The sequence below is a fragment of the Idiotropiscis lumnitzeri genome, chromosome 8 (assembly GCF_059441095.1).
Source record: "Idiotropiscis lumnitzeri isolate Australia: NSW breed Sydney's pygmy pipehorse chromosome 8, RoL_Ilum_1.0, whole genome shotgun sequence".
Lineage (NCBI taxonomy): Eukaryota > Metazoa > Chordata > Actinopteri > Syngnathiformes > Syngnathidae > Idiotropiscis > Idiotropiscis lumnitzeri.
The window spans coordinates 18381026-18407581 of record NC_142398.1 but is presented as its reverse complement, the minus strand read 5'-3'; the positions used below and the strand labels follow the sequence as shown (position 1 = coordinate 18407581).

Genomic DNA, 26556 nt, shown 5'->3' with positions numbered 1-26556 from the left:
GATAGTGTAGTGGTTCACTCGCCTGACTTCCGTGCAGGTGGGTTTAGTTTCCTACTCAGTTTGGTGTGTCGTGAATTTTTGTCTTTGTCTTTTTCTGCCCTCTGATGGCTGAACTGTGAACATCTATGAGAAATTTGATCGAATGCTAAAACGTGACCTTGTGTGACGTCTTTCCTTTTACTCAGTCAACGTCATCTTCTACAAAGTAACGGCCTGCTAGTGCGGTATTTGTTTATTCGGAACAACCTTAAGTCTTTTGAGCTCAACTTTAAGATCGTGTGACATTACGAGTTTTCGAATTTACTGTCCATATTGCTCTTAAAATGAATCTTGGAATATGGATGTAGGTTTTGACTGAAGGTTCAGACGACCAATGAGAGAGACGAGTACTGAAGGAGGCGGGCCTTAGGTTCCCGGCGGAGGCTGGGTGTGTGTGTTTGTGTGTGCGTGTGTCGCCTGACCGGATAATGACAGAAGTTTTCAGCCAATGTGTCTACAGTGCTTCGTAATCAAGCCTGTTTCTCATTGTATTGCATACCAGACGTGTCAAAATTTATTATTTTATCCTTTTACCGGGTTGGAAATAAATAATTGACTGTACGCGTTGTTCCGTTTGAAACTTTGGATAAGCGACCCGTCGGCCTTCTTCTTGACAGTGTCGTCAAGCATTTGGAGCCCACTGAGCGGACTGGGCTGCCACCATGGGAAACCGGGGAATGGAAGACCTCATTCCCCTCATCAACAAGCTTCAAGACGCTTTCAGCTCCATCGGCCAGAGTTGCAACTTGGAGCTGCCCCAGATAGCGGTCGTCGGCGGCCAGAGCGCGGGGAAGAGCTCGGTTCTGGAGAATTTCGTTGGCAGGTTGTACAGTTTATCCGAATTTGCCAATATGAACGTGACACGTATGAAGTCAAATCTTTTCGGGTTATTTCTCGTTCGCTACTTGTGACTCGTGAAAAGTCGCCAACTAGGCGCTCTCGGTGGTTTCTTTGCTTTTTTGGAAGATGAGCGATTCACCATTAACAGTTGCGCTTTTTACGCAAGTAAATTTGTGTTAATATTGAAGACAAATATCCAAGGTTTGATTAGCTTAACCAAACACGAGACACACAAAATAGAGTATATTTTTTGTTTGATCTCTCAGCTTCAGTTATTCTGTCAAACATTAACTGAGTCGTCCTTAAGAACACTACCCCAAGGCTGTAAATACATATTTTATTGCCCATGTACTACATAGGCCAGGTCAATGTTTGACTTTAAAAGCGGTAAAAAGTACATTTATATTTTCACAACATGTACTAGAGCCGAATACACTTACGGTTTCCCTCAGAAGAATGATGTCTCCAAAACCATAAGAATGTATAATCACCAAATCATATTCTTACATATACACAACAAATTGGACGCATAACTGTTTTGGAATTTGGATCTCCACTACATAAAATCATTTGGTGGACCAGATCTGGTTGTAATTTGACACATGTGGCCTGGAGTGTTATCTTTTATGGATTAATAGATTAATGAGCATAACTGGGCAGAACCGGTCTGAGTTTTTTCGGATGCCAGCACTGCTGAATTTGTGAGCTTTTCGCGTGAGACTGACAGAATCTTAATGAGGTCTCCCTCCAGACAAATAACAAGAAACCAACTGTGAGAACATCATTGGATATGCAGTCGCGCAGACGTTCTTCAAGAAATGATTGTTCATGCGAGCTCAGAAAAAGAACATCTGACGCGTCAACGTTTCAGGATGTTGTCAGTGTTGAGTTGGGGAATGTGACTTTTGCAGCCATGCCTTCCTTTCCCCTTTTGCCTTTTGTCCGGGTCCCAAGCGGTTCCTGGGGGAGACAGTAGGGCCATTGATGCACTGATGTGTGGGGTCATCAGTGATATCACCAGCTGCACTGTCATGTGTACATGACACACTTTTCTAGCACATTCTCGCAAAAGTTGCCTGAGCTAATTTATGTCTGTTAGTGAGGCCACTAACGACGCTGTTGATATTCTTTGTTTCATTTGGCAGTTTGAGTGACTCAAAAACTTGCAAAAAACTCATATTTCTGCTCCACGTTCAAATATTTAAAGCCAGTGGCCCCTCAGTGGCAATTGGTAAGACCAATCAGCAATAAAGGGGATTAGATGATTATGATCCCCCCCCCAAAAAAGATCTAATTTGTGTCTGTTTTCATGATAGACATGTCGACCTCATATTGTGTGATTGTGAACGACGTACAGTATGTGACAACTTTACAGGGAGCATTAGCGTGTATGTTTTGGGGTTACAGGATACATCCAGGCCTGCAAAATGCGTTGATTTTCAATGGATGCGAACTAAAATATACCTTGGAGTTCAAACTTTGATTGTGCGTGATTTTACACGAGATGCTTGCATAGCTCGTAAAACTTCCAACATTTTATTGATATATTTAATAATAAGTTGGTCTTTTAGGCCCATTTTTTTAACTCATTGAATATTTCTATTTTGAAACAATTCTTGTTGTGTCTTTTAATGTACAGATGTGTTTTCAACATTCATATCCAGTGACAGAATTCGGTTTGGTGATTTCGCAAGTGATAGGAAGCGCTGAGGAAGGAGGATGGGATTGTTGTGTAACTTCCTGAATGCTCCGTCAGCATTGGATAAAAGGCAAAGTGGGTGTGAGTGGTTGTTAGTGTGTACGTCGTTGTGTATATTTTTGTGTCAGACCCTGCTGACTTTCTAATAAGATTCTGTGTAACAGATTTGACCTATATATAGAATTTCTGATAAATGATCCAAATTGGGGCGACGATAGCTCATCAGTCAGGAATTGAGCTTGGCCCTGCTGCAGACAATAAATGTAAAATGGCAACTGGTTGTTGGAGCGATGGTCGCTAGCCTCCTGACTACAGTCGTGGTTCCCTTATGCAAGGCACAGAACCCGCAATCAAGCTCAGGAGAAGGTGCAACACTATTGGCCACCCTTTCACTTTGAAATCTGTCCTTCAATGCTCACTTGATTGATTTGGTTCACTGTGTGATATGTAAAACAGATAAAGGTAGCGATGGGTAAGTTTCACAATTAAACTGGTTCGGTTCCGATTCTCAGTACCTGGAAATCAATACTGGTACTCCACGGTTAAAAAAAGAGAAAAGTACTTTTGATCTGTTGTTTGTTGTCATAAATGGTAATTTAATTCACAATAAAAAAATACAAACTCAATTTAACATTTACTTTTCTGTGCATTTAACAGCGCAGAAAACATTAATTACCAGTAATTAGCAGTTACTGGTTTGGTCCATGAAACATGTAAGAATAATTATCAATTAATTTGCACATAACTTGTTTGTGCATACGGAGCCCAAAAGTAAAAAAATAAAAATTACACCCAATGAAATGAGAAGTGTTTGTTATATTTGACTCGCTGTCTCTGAAAATCCAACCATCATCGTTTTATTACTCCATTACCCTTGCATATTGTTGCGTTGGATTCTGTGCGTGTATTTTGCTGAGAGTATCGAATCACCGTGGCTCTAATAACGACAGACACTTTGTCATTGCCGAGACTGATGTGTCATCACTGACCTGGAAATAATCCCAATTCTATTGAACATGAGTTTCCATTACGAACTCATACTCTGTGTGCACAAAGGAAAATATGTCTTCCCTTCTCTTTTGCACTTATTAAAGTTAAAAGGCAAATTTTTCCATTTATTCATTGTCTTCCACTTATCTAGCGTTGGATTAAGGACATGGAGTCCTGTAACGTCATTTCCCATTCTGGACCAACCAGCCACTCCAAATGGCACAATTCAAACTTGAGTGACTATTGATATCAAAGCAAAAGATTGACTTCCTGTATCTGTCTTTCTGTCCATATAGCCAGTACCAGATATTGTTTTATTTTGTTTGTTATTATTGTGTTTGTTGAACATCCCTTGTGTCTCCCTTACAGAGACTTCCTGCCCAGAGGGTCTGGTATCGTCACCCGCCGTCCACTCATTCTGCAACTTGTAAACAACAAAGCAGGCAAGTGGAATACGTACATCACAGGCATAAACACTTGCAGGAATGGGACGAATAAATGTTTTCTTCTCTTTTCTTTTCTTCCGCACTCTGAGTTGTATTGTTAGTTTCCTTCAGAAGTGGTGCTCCCAGTCGGTCTTTTCTATTCTCTGCATCATCACATTTTTACATTTTCTCTATGCAGAGTATGCAGAGTTCCTGCATTGTAAGGGGCGTAAATTTGTGGACTTTGATGAAGTCCGCCAGGAAATTGAAGCAGAAACTGACCGGCTCACCGGATCCAACAAGGGTATTTCACCCATCCCAATAAACCTTCGAGTCTACTCCCCTAACGGTGAGGAAAACACACACTGACTAAAAGATAAAACACACAAATGTTTCCATGCCGTTTTTCAACTTTTCTCCTCTGTCAATATCTCTCAGTGTTAAACTTGACTTTGATTGACCTGCCGGGAATGACAAAAGTGGCTGTTGGAGACCAACCTGTAGACATTGAACACCAGATCAGAGACATGTTGCTACAGTTCATCACCAAGGAGAGCTGCCTCATTCTGGCCGTCACTCCCGCTAACACTGATCTGGCCAACTCTGACGCCCTCAAGATTGCCAAGGAGGTCGATCCTCAAGGTAGGACACTGTTGTCGTTTTCATTTTGCAGGCTCGTTTGCTTATTCTCTTTACAACATTTTCTCTTTAAATGTGTCTTTATGTTTAAGCCATTTTCACTCTTGTCTTTCTTCATTATTTTTTTTTGGATAGTATTAATTAGCATTTCCTCTCTGACTTTATATCACGGTAAAACTATTTTATAGGGATGTAACAATTCACTCAAGCCAGATTCGATACGTTTTCGATCATCAGCCCCTGATATCGATTCGATTCGTTTAGTTTTTTTTTTTAATCGCTGCCATACTTCTCTCTGTGCACTCGTGTAGAGCTGCAGCCATCCGCAAAAGCAATTTGCAATGATGTGTAAAGTTTAGTGTAATTTAAATGGAACCAAAAACTATAGACTATGCTGAGCACGGAATCTGTGAGGCTACCCAAAATTCTAAAATTAATACTTATAAACATATTTCACTTTACTTGGGCACCGATCCATTTTTTTAATATAAAAGGGACTGAAATCATTTGAATAAATTTAGGGTTATGTACTGTGCTAAAGGAATCAATTTATGACACAGAAGAACGGTGTCATTATGTTAAAATCGTATTGAATTTATGAAAAAAAAATTTGGGGTGCCATTTTTGGTTGTGACACATTTTTCTTCAGGTCTGCGGACTATTGGAGTGATTACCAAGCTGGACTTGATGGATGAGGGGACTGATGCCCGAGACATTCTGGAAAACAAACTGCTTCCTCTCCGCAGGGGTAGGACCACACACACGCACACACTCAACAACAAATAGACACTAATACTGCCACAAGTTATGGTGCATCCATTTTTGAAGCAGAGCGCCTAAAAAAAAAATCTTGCCAGTTTGATGCTTTTAAAATTAATTATCTGTAATTTGATAATTTATTACTTCTTGAATTATTTATTAATTTTTACACTTCTAATTTTATTTAAAGCAACAACAAAAGGCACATTGATTAACAGTAAATATTTAAAAAAAATTTCTTGTATTAAATGAAGGATTTATTTTTATTTTTTGAACACATGATTTTGTGTGCAACTTGTGTGATGCGATTTAAATTTACATTTAAAATTAAATAACATTTTATTTCTGCCAATTATGAATAGTTTGTTGACTGCACATCTGAATCTGCCAGGTTCACCGCCTCCCGTCACCGTCATTCCCGCATTAAACACTTGCTTGACATAACAACAGTAGACTGTAGTGATAGCAAAATGAAGCTTCAAGATGTTTCATGAACCAGTTGTTGTATTTTTTGACTCCTCTAGATGGCACTGTTGGTTTAGGTAAATGATTTAAAAAAGTGGCAAGTCAGTCTGATTTCAGCTCAATGTTGAATAGAGAGCGCCATCAACAGAGAGCGCCATCTACAGGAGTCCAAAAATACTACAACTGGTTTATGAAGCAGATTTGAAGCTTCATTTACCCATCACTAGTAGAATGTTCTGTCTTTATTCTTCACAGGTTACATTGGGGTGGTGAACCGCAGTCAGAAGGACATTGATGGGAAGAAAGACATCCGTGCTGCTTTGGCTGCTGAGCGCAAGTTCTTCTTGTCCCATCCTGCGTACAGGCATTTTGCGGAGCGCATGGGTACACCACATCTGCAGAAGACGCTGAATCAGGTCAGACGTATACCTACTCAGGGATACCAGGTCCCATGGATTATTGAAGTGGGAGAATCTGTCCAGAGGGCAACGATTAGTCACACACTGGACAAATTTGGCATGTGGAAGAGTGGCAAGAAGAAAGACATTTCTTAAAGATAACCATAAAAAGTCCTGTTTGAACTTGACAAAGATGCAACAAACATGTAGAAAGTGTTCCCATCAGAAGAGACCAAAATTGAACTTTTTGGGCTGAATATAAACGTTATATTTGCTGTAAGAGTAATAAAGTAATAAAAAGTATAAATATTTAAAAAATATATAATACATTTTATTTTGACGCCAATATTTTCCCCTTTTACTGTAGACCCCAAAAACGCAAACCCACGGGTGCAGAGGGGGTCCACTGTACTGCAAATTAGGGTCGGCTCTAAATGTCAGCCTCTTTGACTACTTATAATCGGTAGCGGTATAGACTCTGAAAAAAAGAAAAAGGCATATCACTAATTCTTGATAGTTATGCAAGCACTGTTATTATTCATATGTAAAAGCAATTACATTAAGTTTTATCTTACAAGAGACGACAAACATGATATTACTTTGTACAAAGTTGTTAGCTGTCTGTGACCAGCGTAATCTTTCTCTCTCCTCATGTTCTTCTACATACGTGTCAAACTTGTGGGCCAAGTGTGGATCATCTTACTACATTTCCCACAATGCATGGCATCTATGATACCGGTGAAGTGACGGCATCCTGCCACTAGACAGCAGTGTACATTTCCAAGTTAATACAAGTTTCCCAACAAGAGAAAGTGAGATTACAAATAATGATCCTCAACTGTCCAGAAGAGCAACAGTGATGCGGATTGAAGATGCAGTTGCAGGAAAGATGTGGGAAGGGACACGTTTGTCACGTCTGGTCGTCTTTCAAAGGCCATTGTTCTGCTTTTACATTCCACTCTTTATGAAACAAACACGGAAATGTTCATGTCTTTAAATATTTTGCTGAATTTAAATGTGATTTTTTTTTTTTTTTTTCATTTTCCTCCAGCAACTGACCAACCACATTCGTGACACCCTGCCAGGGTTACGCAGCAAGCTGCAAAGCCAGCTCCTCTCTCTCGAGAAAGAGGTGGAAGAATACAAAAACTTTCGTCCTGATGATCCTACTCGCAAAACCAAGGCTTTGCTTCAGTTAGTACACAAATGCACACACACGCACACACACACACACATACACACAATAATATATGTGAAAACTGCTGCACTACTTCACATGCAGGATGGTGCAGCAGTTTGGTGTGGACTTTGAGAAGTGCATCGAAGGCTCCGGGGATCAAGTGGACACCTCCAACTTATCTGGAGGAGCAAAGATCAACCGCATTTTTCACGAGCGTTTTCCCTTTGAGCTAGTGAAGGTAACCATAGTTACGGTGTTAGCTGTCATTTAGAACTTGCAGCCTGCAAGGGTGTAAAAAAAACAAAAAAACAAAAACAAACATTCCTTCTTCCTTCAAAATATTTAAGCCTTTACTTTCTTGTGTCTTAGATGGAGTTTGATGAGAAGGAGCTGAGGAAAGAGATCAGTTACGCGATCAAAAACATCCATGGAGTTAGGCAAGTTGGAACAGCCTGTAAACATACATTATCTCCATCTGTCAGTTTGTGTCTCAGCTCTCTCTGTTGTTTGTCAGCCTTACAACATCCATCCATCCAGATCTTCATGTTCCTAATCATTGTGCTGTGATGTTGTTTAAATTTGATCTCTTTTAGTACTCTGTCTTATTTTCTCTTGAAGTTCCCCCTGTCCCCATGTGCACCTCCTGTCTTCCCGCTCCATGTCTGTCCCATCTGTATGTCCTTCAGGACAGGCCTGTTCACCCCAGACATGGCGTTTGAGGCCATCGTGAAAAAGCAGATCATTAAGCTGAAAGAACCTTGTCTGAAATGCATCGACATGGTCATCCAGGAGTTGATCAACACAGTCAGGCAGTGCACTAATAAGGTATCACTGCGTGGTCTCTGCCATGCTTGTACACCGGAGAGCGTGGTCTCATTGCAGTGCTGCCAGGAGCATCTTCTTTTTTTTTTTTTCAGATTCGACAATATGTTAATGCAGCTCCATATTTTTGCACTTCATTTTTACATTAGTGTTAAAGGGGACATATTATGGAAATGTGGCTTTTTTATTGCTTACAATTAATTGGGTCTCTGGAGGGCCTGCCGACTCATCGAATATTAAACAACCATGTTTTTTTTTCTGTGTTTGAATTTTTTTTTTTTTTTTTGAGATGTTGAATTTCTGCCTTGCATTGTATGAAGTGCTTCCTCTAAGATTTAAAACATTTTTTTCCCTCCACTCTATGGTCTGGTTGAACCCAAAAGGTGTTCTTAACGTTGGTTTTGCAGCGATGGGGGTTAACCTGCCACATTTTCTAAATTGTGGTAGGGGGGTATCATAATATGTCTCCCTTAAAATCCTGAAGTTGATTTGCTTTTGCACGTGAAAGTCCAAGCTGCATTGAGTTCACCGCAGTGATGTCTCTGAGAAGCTGTGTAGTCAGAAACAGGTCTTTATGTGTTCCTGTGCTGGTTTTGAAACAAAACAAGCTGCAGGTTTTTTTTTTTTTTTGTTTCTCTTCAGTTGAAAGACTTTGTGGCTTTTCTGAACGATGTCAAGATTTATTTTGTGTAGTGAAGCGACGCTCTAACACTGTGCTTTGTGCAAACTTGGTTGTTTATTGTACCCCTCTCAGTGTCAGTTTTGTTTGTGGTTTCGTGGCAGGTAGTGCTTTTTCAGCATTTCCTGTTATAAACCATGCTCACTTGCAGCTATGCTCTGTAAGGCTAAAGAAAAGTTATAATACATTTCACTTTGTTAAAAATAATGACTTGGACAAGACTTCATGCTCAGATGAAGAATTAAGATCAGTGGCAACTAAGTGGGCTACCTCGATTTATTACATATGAGTGAATCAAGGTGTGCCACAACTTAATTTTTTTCATATGCAAACCTGCAGCTCGTTCACTTAGCCAGAACATGAAGCAGAACTAACTCTTCCCTTTTTTTCCCTTGTTGTCATCGTCTTCCTCAATGACATCCCAATATACTCCTTTAACATTGGCTCTCCTTTCTCTGCCACCCTTCCCGACCACCTTCCTACACAATGCTATACTACCTCATCTTCCATTAATTGTCCAACTCCCATGATGCATCACCACAGGACAGGCTTGTTCACTCCAGACTTGGCGTTTGAAGCCATAGTGAAAAAGCAGATCATTAAGCTGAAAGACCCCTGTCTGAAATGTGTTGACCTCGTCGTCACCGAGCTTGTCACGCTGATCAGGAAGTGCACTGAAAAGGTAAACGGGAAATGCAGAGAGGTGGTGATGGGAAAATGAAGCTTCAAGATGTTTCATGAACCAGTTGTTGTATTTTTTACTCCTCTAGATGGCACTGTTGGTTTAAATAAAGGTTTAAAAAATGACAAGTCAGCCCAATGTTGAACAGAGAGTGCCATCTACAGGAGTCCAAAAATACTACAACTAGTTCGTGAAGCACATTTGAAGCTTCATTTACCCATCACTACAGAGAGGTGGTGTGACAGGATGTTAGAAGACAATCCGGGATAGAACAATGCGCAGAAGAAAAGAACTAACGTGTTGCTGTCTATTGCTGTTAATGATTCCAGGCTTCACTCAGCACCCACCTCATCCTGTGATTCCCTCCTTAAATTTAAGAGCCCCTCTGATCCTGGACCTTGACCAGCCCTCATCACCACATCAGCACTAAGAGCAGCGAATTAACTACCCCCCCCCTCACTGATTAAACCAATTTCTCATGGCATGCTAAGAAATATTACAACTTTGAAAAAGGAACTTGTTCTAAAATATATTATTCGCTGTTACTCAATCCATGTTTCCATCCTCACTCTTTGCTCTCATCTTTTCAAGTATCTCACTGATGTTCTGGCCTAGTTTGAGGTTATGTTAATCTAAGACAGTGGAACCTCGAAGGTCAAACACAAAAAAACAAAACATAGCTAATTATCATATTGAATCTGAAATAGATGAACTTGGAGGTACCACCAGTCACTTTGCATGTCTTACTCTTGCTTCACGCATTTGTAATAATGGACATTGAATGACATGCTTGCGTACTTTGTATCACTGCGGTACCTGCAGCAGCGTTTGTTCTTTTTGCCTCTCTAGCTTGGATCATATCCTCGCCTTAGAGAAGAGACTGAGCGAATCGTCACCACCTACATCAGAGAGAGGGACAGCAAGACTAAAGACCAGGTCAGAGTGGTGTGCATGTTGCAGCTTTTTGTAATTAAAAGGTCTTAAAAGCAAACATTTGTCATGTTTGGCTCATCAGGTGCTCCTGTTAATTGACATTGAGCTTTCCTACATCAACACTAATCATGAGGACTTCATCGGGTTTGCCAAGTGAGAGATTATTTCTGGCTCAATAGGATTAACATGTTTATTTTTTTTTCTCCCGCCCTCTAGCTTTGTTTAGATTTCCTTGAATAGATATATAAAAGTGATGAATAAATAAATTGCACGCACAATGACTATGATGAATTAAAGGATCCTATTAGGCTCTCTGGTACAACCCCCATCAGAAAGTGAGATGGCCTGCCACAGTGCTTAAAACAAAACACTAGTGATGGGTAAATGAAGCTTCAAATGTGCTTCATGAACCAGTTGTAGTATTTTTGTACTCCTAAAGATGCCGCTCTCTGTTCAACATTGAGCTGAAAGCACACTGACTTGACATTTTTTAAACCCTTTATTTCAACCAACAGTGCCATTTAGAGGAGTAAAAAAATACAACTGGTTCATGAAACATCTTGAAGCTTCATTTTCACATCACTACAAAACACTATATTACACCCACTTTGCACATTCATGATTGTAATAAAGGTGTACTAAAGTCAGAATGAAGAAAATGAATTTAGGCCACACCAAAAACATTTACTTCCACTGTAATTTCCCCCATAATGAAAATGCATCTTACTGTAAAAACATTAGTCCATCGTTTAGTTAAACAAAAACTTGCTCTGATCTTTCAGTGCCCAGCAGAGGACGGCTGCAAATGCTACCAAGAAGAGAGTCATGCCTAACCAGGTAATTGCTTAAAACTCATTCACTACCAGCCTAAAAAAATAAAAATGGATCTTTGACGTCTTTAACCGTCAATGGAAGTAAATGAGTTCATCTTGTCTATGCTTTGTAGTGTAATGTCATGATCAGTGTGTTGTTGCATGGGATGACATTCTGTAGCTGCCTTTTGTTGATTCCCAATAACACACGTCTCTACCCTTTGTGTACATCTTTGTTTACTTTTTGTAACTCTCCCGTGTCGTTCCGACATTTCATGGTCCAGGGAGAGATTCTTGTAAGTATCTCACCATCCTCCTCGATCTCTTGTTCCCTTTCTCCTGGATTTGGTGTCTGTTTCAAACATCCTTTTGAGCATTTTGTGGAACTTTGTGGGGGTGGGTGAAGTGAAAGAGATCATTCATGGATGACTCTTGAGAAATGGGCCTTTTCACTCTTACCAAGTAACACTCTGAGATTGGTCTGCTCAAAAGTGAGACAATTCTATCCCACTCACATAAGTACTCAAATATAAACATTCAGACAAATTGAATTGGTTGTTTTATAAGTGTACGTGTCTGTTTGTGTTTGGTTATTTGTTGGTTATATGTAGTGATGGGTAAATGAAGCATCAAATCTGCTTCATGAACCAGTTGTAGTATTTTTGGACTCCTGTAGATGGCACTATCTGGTCAACATTGGGCTGACATCACACTGACTTGCCATTTTTTAAATCTTTTATTTAAACCAGCAGTGCCATCTAGAGGACTCAAAAAATACAATAACTGGTTCATGAAGCAGATTAGAAGCTTCATTTTCCCATTACTAGTTATACGGGCTAAACTTGCATGTTTGTTTTTTGGAATTTAGGATTATTTTTTTACATTTGGGCTTTTTCTTTTTTTTTCTTTTTATTTTTTTTTGTATTTTATTGTGGTTTGAGTATATTCCTAAAGTGCTGGTGTCTCATGCGCAGGTCATCCGTCGAGGTTGGTTGACAATCAACATTAGCATCATGAAGGGAGGCTCCAAGGATTACTGGTTCGTCCTCACTGCAGAGTCCCTTTCCTGGTACAAAGACGAGGAGGTGAAGAAGCACCTATCTTATACATTTGCTTAATTGCTTGATATCTGATCAAAGTGAAGTGTCAGAAATTCTGCCTTTGCAAAGACACTTGTGACACACTCAGTTTTGATCCAAACTATTAAGGGTGGTTTTTTTTAGGCGAGTTTATTTCGCCACAAATACAATGTGCGTCAAATACATGAAACGCCAATCATTATGACACAATGCCTGTTGTGTCCTGTCACTAATGCATTAGGGATATGACGTCACCAATTCCTCAATTCTTGTCTTCTTTGTTTTAAATGTTGCTAGTGAAACTGGTTTTAAATTGTGATTCCAAGCTTCCTCGATACTACTGTCCTCTCAGGAAAACAAATCAATAACAACGTAGGTTTTACCAAGATTTTTTTTTTTTTTTTTTAAAGCACGACGACATAGATCACAACACACAGTCATGGCTGAACTCTGAAATGCATTGTTTGTGCACTAGTGATTTTAAAAATTAATTGCATGTTGTGTAATTAATCAGGAGAAAGAGAAGAAGTACATGTTGCCTCTTGACAACCTGAAGCTAAGAGATGTGGAAAAGGGATTCATGTCCAGCAAGCACGTCTTTGCCATATTCAACACTGAGCAGAGGTGAGTACAACGTTGCAGTCGACTGCACCTTTGGACCTTTTGAACATCGATACCGGTCCTGTCATTGGTGTGCGCGTGTGTCACGCAGAAACGTGTACAAAGACCTGCGGCAGATTGAGCTGGCATGTGACACTCAGGAGGACGTTGACAGCTGGAAAGCCTCGTTCCTCAGAGCGGGTGTTTACCCTGAGAAAGACCAGGTATTAACATTTAAAGAGTTGATGTTTAAAGATACTCACAGTAAAAAAATACAATACTGAAGTTGAATGGAGGACTGCAGCTAGCAAATATTTCCGTATTGAAGAATCCAACTGACATTTCTAAAGAATACTTTACGCCTGCAGGAAAATCAGGATACGCATGAGCCATCTACAAAAAGTAAAGCCCATTGTCTTTCTTCACCTATCTTGTCTCTTTCTCCCTCCAGCCTGAAAATGAAGACGCAATGATTCCAGGCGACACCGTGTCTATGGACCCGCAGTTGGAGAGGCAGGTGGAGACCATCCGCAACCTGGTGGACTCGTACATCAGCATTGTCAACAAGTCCATCAGAGACCTCATGCCCAAGACTATTATGCACCTCATGATTAACAACGTAGGTTTACCTTTTGTTTTCGGCACCTGCCGAGCATTTCCTTGTTTGGACCACAAGAAACTACCACGCAAACGGTGACACTTGCAGGACGCTGGGTGGGACTGAGTCGCTCGGTTTCATGGACATCTGAGTCTTGCTGGGCAGGTTCTGCGATGGGCCGTCAAAATATGTCTTAACATAAAACTGGTCCATAGTTCCAAACGGATTGTAGAAGGCTGCCATAGAGAATGATGCCAAATTAGCTGATTGCAGCCACCTGTCAAGTCAGGGGTGGGCATTAGTGATGCTTAAATGAAGCTTCAAATGTGCTTCATGAACCAGTTGTAGTATTTTTGGACTCCCATAGATGGCACTCTCTGTTCAACATTGGGCTGAAAGCACACTGACTTCCCATTTTTTTTAAACGCTTTATTTAAACCAACAGTGCCATCTAGAGGAGTCCAAAAATACAACAACTGGTTCGTGAAACACCTTGAAGCTTCATTTTCCCATCACTCGCGGGCATTTAATTTCAAAAGGGCCATGTGATAAGAGGGTTGGTCGCAGACTTTGGACGAGCCGGATGATATTTCTGATATTCACACACACACACACACACACACACACACACGCACGGACGGACGGGATGGATGAATTATTGTTCTATTTGACCTCCAGGCAAAGGACTTTATCCACTCTGAGCTGCTGGCCTACCTGTACTCAGCTGGGGATCAGAGCAGCCTGATGGAAGAGTCTGCTGAGCAGGCTCAGAGGAGGGATGAGATGCTCAGGATGTATCATGCTCTGAAGGAATCTCTCGTCATTATTGGTGACATCAGTACCACCACTGTTTCAACCCCTGTTCCTCCACCGGTAGATGACACCTGGATGAAAGAATCAAGGTAATGAGTGTGAACTCAATTATTATTTCACCACTTGATGGCAAGTGCATTTTACACACTGGAGCTTTAAGGTGAATACAACGGAATCAGGTATCCTCCTGTATTTTATTATTCATGAATTAGTTTTACATTACAATTTGTGCATGAGGGAGGCATCGTGGGCGAGGACTGTTGATTTAATTCCTGTCAATTCTTTCTCACTGCTGCCTCTAAACAGGCACTATCGCTAAGACAACCATTTCCTCGACGTTCATCACCTTTGCAAAGATTTCCCAACTGTATTGAGATGTTTGTCTATCTCAGTACTCCTGCAGGAACTCGCCCTGCCTCTGCAATAGCGCCCGCTCCAAATCGACCCCCGACAGTCAGGGGACCCACGCCCGGGCCAGCCCCACCGCTGAACCCCTCACCGGCATTCGGGGCACCACCTGTCCCTACTCGACCTGGCCCGCTGCCTGCTCAGTCCGGTTTTGATCCAAATGTTCCACTGATTCCCTCCAGACCGGCACGTGTGCCTCCTGCGTTGCCACCGGGCATCCCAAGGTAAGCAACAACAACAGCTGCATTTCTTCCAGTAGTTAAGTTTAGATATTGCTTGGTGAGACAGTTCCAGAAAGAGTGTGACATCATACCACTGCAACAAAAATGGCGTTGAAAATGGCTCTTTATTATGACAGTCAGCATTTGAAGCACTCATAATTGTGCTAAACCATATAAAGTTGTGGAAATTGAGCCAATGGTGTATATTTAGGTCAACGGTGGCGGTGCTTGTGGTGCTTTGGGGATCTTGGTGCATGACTAGCTGATGACTTTTTATTTCCTTGCATGTTTGCCCCCCCCCCCATTTTTCCCAACTTCTGTCTTCCTGCAGCAGAAGACCCCCAGCTGCTCCCAACAGACCCACCATCATACGTCCTTCAGAATCCTCCCTGCTTGACTAGAAGCACACACTCAATATGCAAACAGTTGCTTTAGTTTACACTTTTGTATTTTCATTTAGTTTTTATCAGCAGTTCAAAAACATACTGTTATGACATTGTGACTCCCATGTTGTCGATTCTTGAAGAACGTGCGCAATGATTTTTGACATGATGCGAAGGGATAATTCTCATGAATTTTACGATTTAAGAACCACCACATTTGAGATTTATTGTTATGTTCCATTCATTTTGTTATGGTCAAAGATTTCTGAAAAAAATGTTGAGTCAAAAATCTTACACACTAAGCACCTCGTGATGTAAGTAGCACTTTTTGATCGTCGTCATTTCTCTGCATATGTTGCAGATCTACACAATTATATTTTAGGTAATTCTGTCATGAACAATTTTTGTAATTGTACCTTAATATTTTTGCAAAATTATTTCCATAACCTACTCCAGCATTGTAAGTATGATGCGACTTTTATAGGTTTTATATAGTATAGTCCAACTCCCAGCAGTGCTCAACCTATGGTGCATTTTAATCCTGCCTTTGAGTTTTTGTGTATCATAATTATCACATCAAAAGCCATAAATATAATTTTTGTGTAAAAGTGCCTGCTTTTCAAAATGTTTATTAAATGATTACATTAATTTTAACTGATCTGTTTTTGCTTCACTCAGCTATACCTTTCCTGGATTTGCATGCAAATTAGTCTGGTGTGCAGCGTGATAGATCGCATGCATGCTAATATACTCTGTTGTATTTATTACACAGGTCAGTGCAGGTAACATCTGATTTACATTCGTCAAGTGAAAACTAGTGATGGGAAAAAGAAGCTTTAAGATGCTTCATGAACCAGTTGTAGTATTTTTGGACTCCTGTAGATGGCACTCTCTGTTCAACATTGGACTGACATCACACTGACTTGCCATTTCTTAAATCCTTTATTCAAACCAACAATGCCATCTAGAGGAGTAAAAAAATACATTAAGTGGTTCATGAAACATCTTGAAGCTTCATTTTCCCATCACTCGCGAAAACTTCTGTTCCGCTAAGTTTTACTTCATTTTTTTGGAACGCGCTGCTATGGTTAAGTACGATTCCTAGGAGCAACAGAATAAAGACAGTGCAGCATGAGGCTATTCATAGAGCTGGAATGACTAACTAAAAGGTATGAAAATTGAATTATACTGGTTAATCTGTATTGTATTTGCTTCTCCATTTTATCTGACAATTTGCACTTGAATTAAAAAAAAAAATACAAATCTGCTCTTTCCCACAGGCGTCCTCCTCCACATTCTTCTCGTGGCAACCAAAGGTGATGGCTACATGAACACAGCGCAAACTGGCTCAGCAAGCAAGTTGAAATGCCCACTTGGCTCGTGGCACATCCAAAACGTATGTTTCCCTCAAGAGAGGATGACCGCGAAAATAAATGCATGATGAGTTGTTTTTCCAAGTTCTGTGTAGTGTCATTTGTAGCAGGACGCAGTGGATGTGGCCCTCAGTCGATGTCTGCGGCAAACTGCATATCCTCAGACTGCTCACCACATGTGGAAAATATGCAACACAACACTGCAATAGAAAATCTTTATTTGTGCACCAAATTGCCATAACTGTACATGTAGACTTTTTTTTATAATTATAGTTCAACGCAATATTGAAGACATCTATCAGTCTTATCAACAACAAAATGACACAAACATTAAAATCAATGCAAAGGATCCCATGAAAACCTTGCTTTGAATGTTTCCTTGGCAGTACCACCCACTGGACGCGATTGAAAAAGGTAGGACAGAGCAGAGGCCTTAAAGAGGAAGTCAACCCCCCAAAAATATTTGCAATAAAATGTCTATGTGTCTTCACTAGTTTAAACGCGGCATTCTGATTAATATTGCGTTTGTCGAGTCTGAGTAAAGCAGCAAAATCCATCTGTTTTTAGCCATATCAGAGGGCGGCCATTTTGTCCCCTTCTGTTGACTGAAAATGAGATCACAGTTGCTTAGAGCTCGGGTAACGACCAATCACGTCTCAACTATTTTCTGAAGCTTAGCCATGATTGGTCATTATCTGAGGCCTGCGCAACCCTAATGTAATTTTTCAGTAGACAGAAGTGCCAAATTAGCCGCCCCAGAGATGGATAAAAACGGGTGGATTTTACTGCCTAAATCATATTCCACAAAAGGCACTATTAATCAGAATGCCACGTTTCGACTAGTGGGCCTGCATAAAACAATTTCCTGTAAAGAAAGAAAATGGGGTTGACATCCCCTTTAAGCCTAAAGGCACAGTACTATTATGTTCCTCATTAATTTTTGGAATACATCTTTGAAGAAAAAAAAAATCCTGTTTAAAAAGAAACAATTACAACAAATTTAAGAATATTGCACATTGTTATCACGTCAACAGGAAAGACCGAGAGGTTAAAAAAAAAAAAAAAAGGCATATGACATTAAGCACATACAACAACACCCACCATTGTTCAATTGCAAAATATACTGCAGTACCTTTTAAAACATAGTTTTTTGCATCGCTTTGTGGGAAGATTTCACATTAAAAAGGCACTAAAGGAAAAAAAAAAGGGCCACCAATGTAGGAACTGTTCTTCACTGTTGAACTGTTATTGCTCAGATTGGTGCGTGACAAGCTTTCAGCTGTGAACCACATCACTTTCTGCCGGCAGCTGGTGTTTATGTACAATTAAATATCTCCACCCGTGTAGTGGATTGTGAGCCCCGCCCAACTTATCTTGTCACACCCAAGAGTTCTTTCTATGTGCACACCCTCCGCTTGTCATCAAACAGTTTACGCACCGTGTAGACCTGAAGGGGAAGAGTCGACAAACTTGTCAGCACCACCCATATCATTCACTAAAAGTCGCAATTTTGTACAGCAGTTTACCTGGGTGAAGGCCACGCACAGCATCACCAGCACACTGGCACACGACCAAAACGAGACCCTCCACAGATTGTCTTCCAGAAGGTTTCTGTCCCGTGCCTCGTAAGTCCGCAAAACCGTTTGCATCTGCCGACTACGCTCAAGACGTTTGTGTAGAGAGTCCATGTACTCCTGAGGAAGTAAAGTGGAAAACAAATATTCTATTAATTTTACTGGATTGTTTCAACCCAAAACGCAGTGACAGTCGCGAGCGGCGGAGAATTGACATCAAAGTGCGACCGGCCCATGATGAAATCCAGAAAATCTGCGAGTCATGAATATGAAGTGCGCCTCTTGAAGGTATAACTGCGGCATTAATATCATTGGAGAATTATGTCACACAAAATTGTCCCTTCTGTGAAACAACAATAATGGGTTGAGGGAGGAAAAGATTTTCTCAAACAATATATAGTGTTCCCTCAGTTTTCACGGCTGACGTGTTCCATGATCCCCCACGGTTGAGGTGAATTTGCACAAGGCAAATTTACGCCTCCGTTAAGTCATTATGTGGTTCGCCCCCATTTGTACCGATTACCACCACGCAAAAGCCACACAATACTTTAGCGAAATTGGACGAGTTTCCAAGCGGTATGAGTGGAGCAGAGGGTATTACTGAATGAACCCATGATGAGGAAAGGGCAATTTTGTGGGCGATGAGGTCTAATGTTGATGGTCTCGGTTTGTTTTAAAAAAAAAAACAAAAACAATAATAAAATAAATCAAAAAATTCCCTTCAAAAAAGAAACTGATCCGACTTAGAAGAAAAATAGCAAAATAGCTAGATAAACCCTCGACATATGAAGTTACGGTCACGAATGAAAACACTAGAGAGTTACTCTAGAGAGTCCCAAATATTAGAAATGGCGCTTATGGTGACACGGTACAGTTCTAAATCAATATAAACTACAAGTGCAATAATTAAACGCAGAATATTTGAGATGGTAATATTGTGAAAGTGCTCACAATAGTGTGGCTGATCTGTACATATTTTAACAAAGTGAACTCCTTTGAAACACTGCAGCTCACCCTCATATCCTGCAACTTGTAATGCAACATGTTTTCATCCAACTCCTCCAAACCGGCCCACTCTTCATCGCCATCCACATCTCCTCTTTTCCCCTCAATGTAAAGCTCAAAGAACACCATCTTCTCTGAGAAGTGGCTGAAGCTGTTATCAAAGCAGACTTGATAGTCTCCCTCCACTGTGGGCTCCACCCTGGGCAAAGAGCAAAAACAGGAAGAAAAGCCAGTCATAAATTGCCGCGTCCAGGAACAAGATCGAGGATATGTGTGATATGAGGTTGCACTACTCACACATGAACTCCATCAGAGCGACGACTCTCTATGATGATCGGGGTGCCTTCTGGATTGAGAATGGTGAAGTCCACATCCATGCCGGCTCCTCCAATCACCTGGTATTAAAACAACAGCCACACTTTTTATTTTCCTAACAGAAGCACAAGCAAATAAGTCCACCCGAGGGCCGCCGCATACTGCCGTAATAAAATAAAACACCTGAACCAGAAGAATGAGGAAAAGAAAAAGAGTTTACAGAGAGTGGACAATTTGTATTTTTATTAAAAGGAAAAATTCCAAGAACATTTTAATTTTAAAGCGTGCTCTTTTATTTTAATTCATGAAAACGTGCCACATTTTTTAATTCAAAATGTGGATGCAACAATAGTCATACATTTTTTTTTTTTTTACAATATGCTGGCTTCCTATTAAACAAGCACGTCTGATTAGTACAGATACCGTTGCCGATACCGATGTGTGCATTTAGACATTTCTTGGAGACACCATTAAGTTTACCTGCACATTCGAGTGCCGTTTCTCCGAACCTTTATTGAACCAAGGGACATATTTCACTAGAAAGCTCATGGCACGCCACTTAACTATGATGTGACAAAAAGAAGATACAAGAGACTCAGGTCAAGTGTGTACTTTGTCTAATGAAAGAAAACGTCATCGTTCTGCCTGGGGTTGTAGGTCACTAGATGGATAGATGAACAAAGCCATACAATACATTTTGATCCAAGTAAAGATAACATTCTGTTATTTCCCCACACCTAACTGTTGATTGCCTTCCTAAAGCAGCAGTAGATATACGAAGCTAACTTCACCTAGTAAATAGTAAAGGACAAAAAAAAATGAAGGTTGAATATTTAAATAGGGAGCAGTAAGCCGACAATTACCTGATATTCGACCTCCATCGTACCATTCTGTATCGCTCGTTGAAAGAAACAATCGGATTTCCCGGCTTGCAAAAGGAAAGTGAACTCGTTGCTCTCCTCTCCGAAACCGAACACGTACCCCAAACTCCATCCGAACACTGCGAGGAGCAGCAGTCGTGTTTTGCTCACAACGAGATGATCCATTCCGAACATATTAGCTAAATTACGGTTACGGGTTACACACAGGCATTCCTTGATGTCGTTCTTCCGCAGGACAACTTTTTCGTGCTGTGATAGGGCAGATAAAGAACGTTGCTTCACGTGACATCAATGACCAATTAAAGGATGAGGCGTAACACTTCTCGACCAATCACTGCTGCAGGATTCACCAGTCTTAAATGACCGAAATAGGTTTTACGATCCTTTGGCTGTCATACGTAAGAATGTTAGCCATATTGAATGTGTCAGATCTGCACGTAAACAAGCAAGTGAAGTCTCCAAACAGAACATGGTCTGCTGCGACAACCTACAAAGTGTGATTGTGAGTGTAAATGGTTGTTCATCTATGTCTGCCCTGCGATTGGCTGGCAACCAGTTCAGGGTGTACCCCACCTACTACCCGAAGGCGGGTGGGATAGGCTCCAGCACCCCGCGACCCTCGTGAGGAGAAGCGACTTGGATAATGGATGGATCATTATTAACATTATTATTATTGTAGTACAACTATAATAAGAAAGCTGAATTGTTCTGTCGGTTTGGAAAGCATAAGCATACTGCAGATGAACGTTAATTGAGCACAGTTTTTGTCACTGTAAACAATATATTGTGTACATTCAGATCCACACACAGGAAAATAAAACACGGCAAATATAATACATAATAATTTTGAATCAGCTAAATTGTGCAGGTATATCTAATAAACAGGCTGCTGAGAAAAAGAAAGCAGACACCCATAGTCCCTGTGAGGGAACCTTTAATTTACACTCTCAAGAAATGTAACATTCCTTTGTTCCCCGTGGGTGAAAGTCGGTCTGCTGCTTTGCTCCATTGTGAGTCTCGATCCCATCATCTTTAGATCCCTGAGCCAAGTCCTAAAAGCTAAATCTTTCCTTACTGAGCCACAGCCAACTCAGTTTGGGGTTGAACATATCTAACTTATCAGAGGGGAAAGCATCATGCTGTGATTTATGATGGGATTTTAGTAAAAAACTATTGTGACAGGCTCCCAAAAGGGGCCACAAATGGGGGCTGACCTGTGATTTTGTTTGGTTTTGTCATCATTTTCCAAGAGGCTGTTTTATTTTTATATGGAGAGCAAATTCTTGCACTTACCTCCGGGACACCGTACAAACACAACAAAGCCGTGAATCGAACAGCACTCACTCAAGCCCAACGCTGCTCCACACTTCCATCTGTCCTCACGACATCTTTATCTCCAATAAACATAATAATGCGTGCTTATGCGTGCTGTGTACTTGGCGTCACCATATGGAGGCAATCATGTTAAATAATTCCCTCTTGCGACAAAGACAACAGATTGGGTGCCAAAGTCCACCACGATCACACTTGTGTTGAATCTTTACAAGATTCAGCACACTTCATCGTGGGTGTCTTGTTGTTGGTGGCTCATTTGAATGACACTGAATTATGACCTCAAAGAAGTTTAATTTCACCTATAGGCACCTAAAATCAAGATGAAGCCTGTGCTTCTATTTTTTTTTTATCCTTAAGGTATTTTTACTGGAGCATTTCTCAGACATATGAAGTCACATGGAAACTGTTCTAAATGGGGAAACAAAATGCATACTATGGTCGCTATATTCTGAGAAATTGCACCTGCGCTTAACCAAAAAAAAAGCTTTGTTTTGTGTCTGTGTGCGTGTGTGCATACTTTATAGAATATAAAAATAATGTTGATTGTAGATAACGTGTTTCCAAGTTTTTGTTTTGTGAATACTCTGAGATAGCCTCAGCCACCCCATGGCACCCCGGGGGATAAAACTCTAGCTCCGCCAGATGATAGAACCCTGCCACGAGTAGTGTAAATCTGCTGTTTATAATAATTACTTACAGATGGCACAAGTTGGTGGCAAAGCACTTTTTTTTTGCAAATAATAGAGGATAGGTTCCATATACAAACAAACACGTTGTCACAATTTACCACTTCACAACTGCAGGGGGAGCCCAAGAGCAAGACAATTTTGCTGCTCTGGTTTAATTTCAAAGCATGCGCTATTAACTAACACTCGAGATGAAAATAGAAATGAATGGCGAATGAGTGTGCATCACAATCACAGCTTCCAGTCTTGGTCATATCTAAAATGACGGAATCCTCACTGCCGTCTAATTAGTGACAAAGCGCACGAGGACTATTAATAGCTAAACAACCAGAAAAAGAAGAATGACACATCTTCATGTCTATGCAACACATTTGTTGCCTTCGAACAGTAACACACGCAGATACTGAATATTGAATCGATTCTTCTTCTTCAGTATTTCCAGAATTAATTGCTGCTCCATTGTTGAAAAATAAATGTGTGACTTTACAAGTATAAGCAATACAAAGCCATTTTGGCCAAAGCCTAGATTTTGATTCAGTTGTATAAATTGAGGAAAAACATGAGAAAATATCCAAAAGAGAAGAGCGAGAAGAGGAAAAGTCATCAGAGGGACACGACTATACTTATTCAAGTCCTCATTGTGGGCAGCACCCGAAACACACGCACACACTCATACGCACGCAACCTTCTCTTGCTCTTGGGTTGTTTCTTCCCTGTGTCATCTTCATTTCCTCCTTACACGAGCTTGTTAAAAAGAGCAATATTGGTGACAGTTGGCAGGATATGCGCGAGGCAGCACAGTCAAGCTGTAGCTGCACTGCACTTAAAGTGGTTGCTCTAAGGTTAGGCATTTTCAATGCCTACCATTTTTTTTATTGATTTATTTATTGCCTCCCATTGATTAATCATTTTGGTTGAATTGTTTTTCCTTAGCTCTTTCTATTTGGGGAAATCATCTGCTCGGTGTGGCTGATTTCAGGAGTAACATCTGGAGCATCAATAAATCCAAGGTATTGTATTTATTAAAACAATAATAATAATAAAAGTAATTTTTTTGTTTTTAACTTGTAGCAAAGTCTGTTCTCAGACTCTACTCATGTGCTTGAGATAGTCGAATTATGGAGTAATCACTTCCGAGAAGTCAGATTGCATCACATGTGCAAGCCGCTATTTACTTTGCTTGTCCATCTTTCCGTCTTCCTTTTATTATCTCTCAATTTGTGTCTGGACTTGTTTCCAAGTCTGCCAGCTGCCTCCTTGCCCTGATGGGCCTCGTGACCTTGTACCACCTTGCGTCACAGGTGGAGCGGGAGACTGGAGATGGCAGAGGGAGGCGTGGCCAGCCACCCCCAAGTTTTTATAGTGGACAGCCAAGCCGGCTTCTTCCCCCCTCCCAGACCTGTGAAAAAAACACGATGGACTCCGACAAGGAACAAGTTTCTTCTGCTGATGGTGGCGCTGGCCATGCTGGGACTTGTTGTCGAGGGATGTTTTGTCTATAAACTTTACATGAAAACTGAGGTGAGCTTGTTTGTCTTCACGACTGGAGACAAATATGCTTTGACTGCATTTCGTGATCAAAAGTTTCCCTTTTTTTAAATGTGACGAATTCTCTCTCTCTGTCACACACATATCCACGCACGCACACACTCACAGGGTGAAATCAATATCATTATTTTGGGCTTGGTCAGGAGGAGTATTTGGTCTCTCACGTTCCAAAAATAAATGTCATCCATTTGATTTTGCACTTTGCAGCTTGTTAAATACAATACTGTGTGAGAACTTGTGCAGTTATTTGTTGAATAATGGAATAATAATATCTTAAAAAAATGTGTGGTTTGCTTTTTTTGTTGTTAAAATTTAAGAGCGACAGCTTACAATAATGCTCTAAGTGTGAGGGGAGGTCACTCGAAAACTACTACTCCATGAAAAGATTTTTTTTTCCATGTGTTTTTTTTTTTCTGTTGTTGTTTTTTCATTTGCATTCTCGAGCTTTGAGGGTCATTTTAGGACACATTGTGCACATAGAAAATATTCTCGTGACCAGGCATAATCTCAACATTTTAATAAGAGTAAAGTCTACATAGTAGTTTTTCAGTAGGTATTTTCAGTAAAGTTTTTTTTTCTGCCATGGATTCATACAAATATTTTGATATTAGTTTACTATAGCAGCCAATGTAACAGTCCGCCTCATACTTTACGATTGTAAATGCACAAAAGTTTGACATGCACCACTTCACTCCCATTTGTATCGTACGTCAGCACATCATATAGTTTCCATATTGAGATTTCCTCGTTCTATTTCCAAATTTGTAACCATCCTCATGCGAATGTATTGACATCTTTGAAATGACCACACTTAGAGGCCTCTTTTGTTTTGTAGAGCTCAACAAAAACACTTCCTGCTCTTGAACTTGTCACATATTTGCTTGTCTGACTTTCTCTTGGCTTTTCACTTTCCTCCTCGCAGGCATTTTCCATCTGCGTGTCAGATCCTCTCTGTCGAAACATGTCCAACACTAAGACGTCTGCCCAACAGGTAAATTGGAATAGGGAGCGTGTCAGCGTTTAACATGTCACATTACATTTCAGAATAGCTCAGGATTTACTGTTGCTCTTTTCCATCTCTTCCAGTTTGGCTTCTTGAACGGCCAAGCCGCATCTGAAGGTTGGATTATTACGATAAATCGTGAACAGAGAAAAGCCAAAATTACGAAAATCGGTTACATTAAGTCTTGGTTGGTTTAAATAAACGATTTAAAAAATGGCAAGTCAGTTTGCTTTCAGTCCAATGTTGAACAGAGAGCGCCCTCTACAGGAGTCCAAAATTACTACAACTGGTTCATGAAGCACATTTGAAGCTTCATTTACCCTTCACTAGTACAAACATGTCACATATGCTTCATGACACAATTATTATAAAAGTCTTTTTGCACAATTAATAAATGATGATGTCCATTCGTACTAGATAGATGATAGATAAGATTGAAAATAAATGACTATAATTACATTTATAGTTATGCCAATGGATTTGCTCCAAACAGGAAGCTCCAATGAGGTTCAGCCCGTGCAAACTCTGCTGGGATCCAAGCCCTTTGCTCACCTGATGTGTAAGAGTCCTCTTAATACAGCGCCTTAAGTATGACACAAAATGAATACCTAAACATACATGACATATAAAACCCTCTCTCAACTTTATATCAGGCAGCAGCAATCCGGTCGGCGAGAAAAATGTGGTGCAGTGGGTTGACAAAGATGGCGACTCAATCACCCACCAGATGGGCTACAACAATGGCCGCCTGTTGGTGGAGAAGGACGGTTATTACTACATCTACTCCAAAGTGCAGATAAATGCGGCAGAGGTGTGTTCTCTCATCCAGCACAAGGTGATGAAAGACACGGGGGCATACGACCAATCTATAGAACTTATGAAATCCAAAAGGTTAGTTGGCATCATGTTTCCTTCTTCTGTTGCTCACACGTGACGCAACACTTTTGAACTGTTCGCAGTCTGCGTGGGGGAATTAAACTTCTGGCGCCACTTTGACTTTTTCCTCCAGGTCCCGCTGCTGGACCCCAAAACCTACAAGTGTCAAGTCATCAGGGGGCGAGGATATATGGGACAGTTTCCTGGCGGGGATCTTCCACCTGCAGACCGGGGATGAAATTTTCGTCACATTGGATAGTATACAGAAGTTGCGTCTTGGTCCTACTGAAAATTTTATGGGAGCCTTTATGATATCTCCGTAGAAACATGTATGACTAATTGCACATTTGCCTCATTGTGATTGTCCTCTTCTTTTCTTTCCGAATGTAAAAGTACTCGTAAAAATAGCAGCAAACGATTGTAATCTCAAAAAACTGTATCTGATATTCAGACTAGATTATTTGTTGCAAGAATAAAAGTGATATTGACACGGTAA

General features: G+C 40.6%; 3 protein-coding genes across 11 annotated transcripts; 2 read left to right on the top strand and 1 right to left on the bottom strand.

Annotated features, from left to right (window-relative positions):
• Nucleotides 1-422: 422 nt before the first annotated feature.
• Nucleotides 423-17085, top strand: LOC148332519 (dynamin-2-like). Of its 8 annotated transcripts, none has more exons than XM_088301847.1 (21): nucleotides 423-862; nucleotides 3938-4011; nucleotides 4193-4342; nucleotides 4432-4635; nucleotides 5282-5380; nucleotides 6112-6272; nucleotides 7306-7448; nucleotides 7537-7672; nucleotides 7804-7871; nucleotides 9479-9617; nucleotides 10467-10553; nucleotides 10633-10703; nucleotides 11333-11387; nucleotides 11647-11658; nucleotides 12337-12447; nucleotides 12956-13065; nucleotides 13154-13265; nucleotides 13493-13660; nucleotides 14318-14541; nucleotides 14845-15084; nucleotides 15416-16118. In XM_088301847.1, the coding sequence occupies exons 1-21, from the start codon at nucleotides 702-704 to the stop codon at nucleotides 15480-15482; spliced, it is 2592 nt and encodes an 863-aa protein (XP_088157973.1). In that variant the 5' UTR covers nucleotides 423-701; the 3' UTR covers nucleotides 15483-16118. The 8 variants fall into 8 exon arrangements, with proteins under 8 accessions (XP_088157973.1, XP_088157971.1, XP_088157976.1 ...); XM_088301845.1 differs by having other exon boundaries at nucleotides 15413-16118; XM_088301851.1 differs by lacking the exons at nucleotides 9479-9617; nucleotides 15416-16118 and adding exons at nucleotides 8121-8259; nucleotides 16745-17085 and having other exon boundaries at nucleotides 424-862.
• Nucleotides 17039-20881, bottom strand: tmed1b (transmembrane p24 trafficking protein 1b). The gene is made up of 5 exons (XM_088301855.1): nucleotides 20595-20881; nucleotides 19714-19811; nucleotides 19426-19615; nucleotides 18364-18531; nucleotides 17039-18284 (listed from the first exon to the last, which is right to left on the bottom strand). The coding sequence occupies exons 1-5, from the start codon at nucleotides 20784-20786 to the stop codon at nucleotides 18234-18236; spliced, it is 699 nt and encodes a 232-aa protein (XP_088157981.1). The 5' UTR covers nucleotides 20787-20881; the 3' UTR covers nucleotides 17039-18233.
• tnfsf14b (TNF superfamily member 14b) lies at nucleotides 18574-26556 on the top strand. 2 transcript variants are annotated; one of them, XM_088301852.1, is made up of 8 exons: nucleotides 18574-18699; nucleotides 23567-23643; nucleotides 23935-24154; nucleotides 25104-25172; nucleotides 25268-25301; nucleotides 25678-25743; nucleotides 25838-26075; nucleotides 26194-26556. In XM_088301852.1, the coding sequence occupies exons 1-8, from the start codon at nucleotides 18646-18648 to the stop codon at nucleotides 26381-26383; spliced, it is 948 nt and encodes a 315-aa protein (XP_088157978.1). In that variant the 5' UTR covers nucleotides 18574-18645; the 3' UTR covers nucleotides 26384-26556. The 2 variants fall into 2 exon arrangements, with proteins under 2 accessions (XP_088157978.1, XP_088157979.1); XM_088301853.1 differs by lacking the exon at nucleotides 18574-18699 and adding an exon at nucleotides 23377-23475.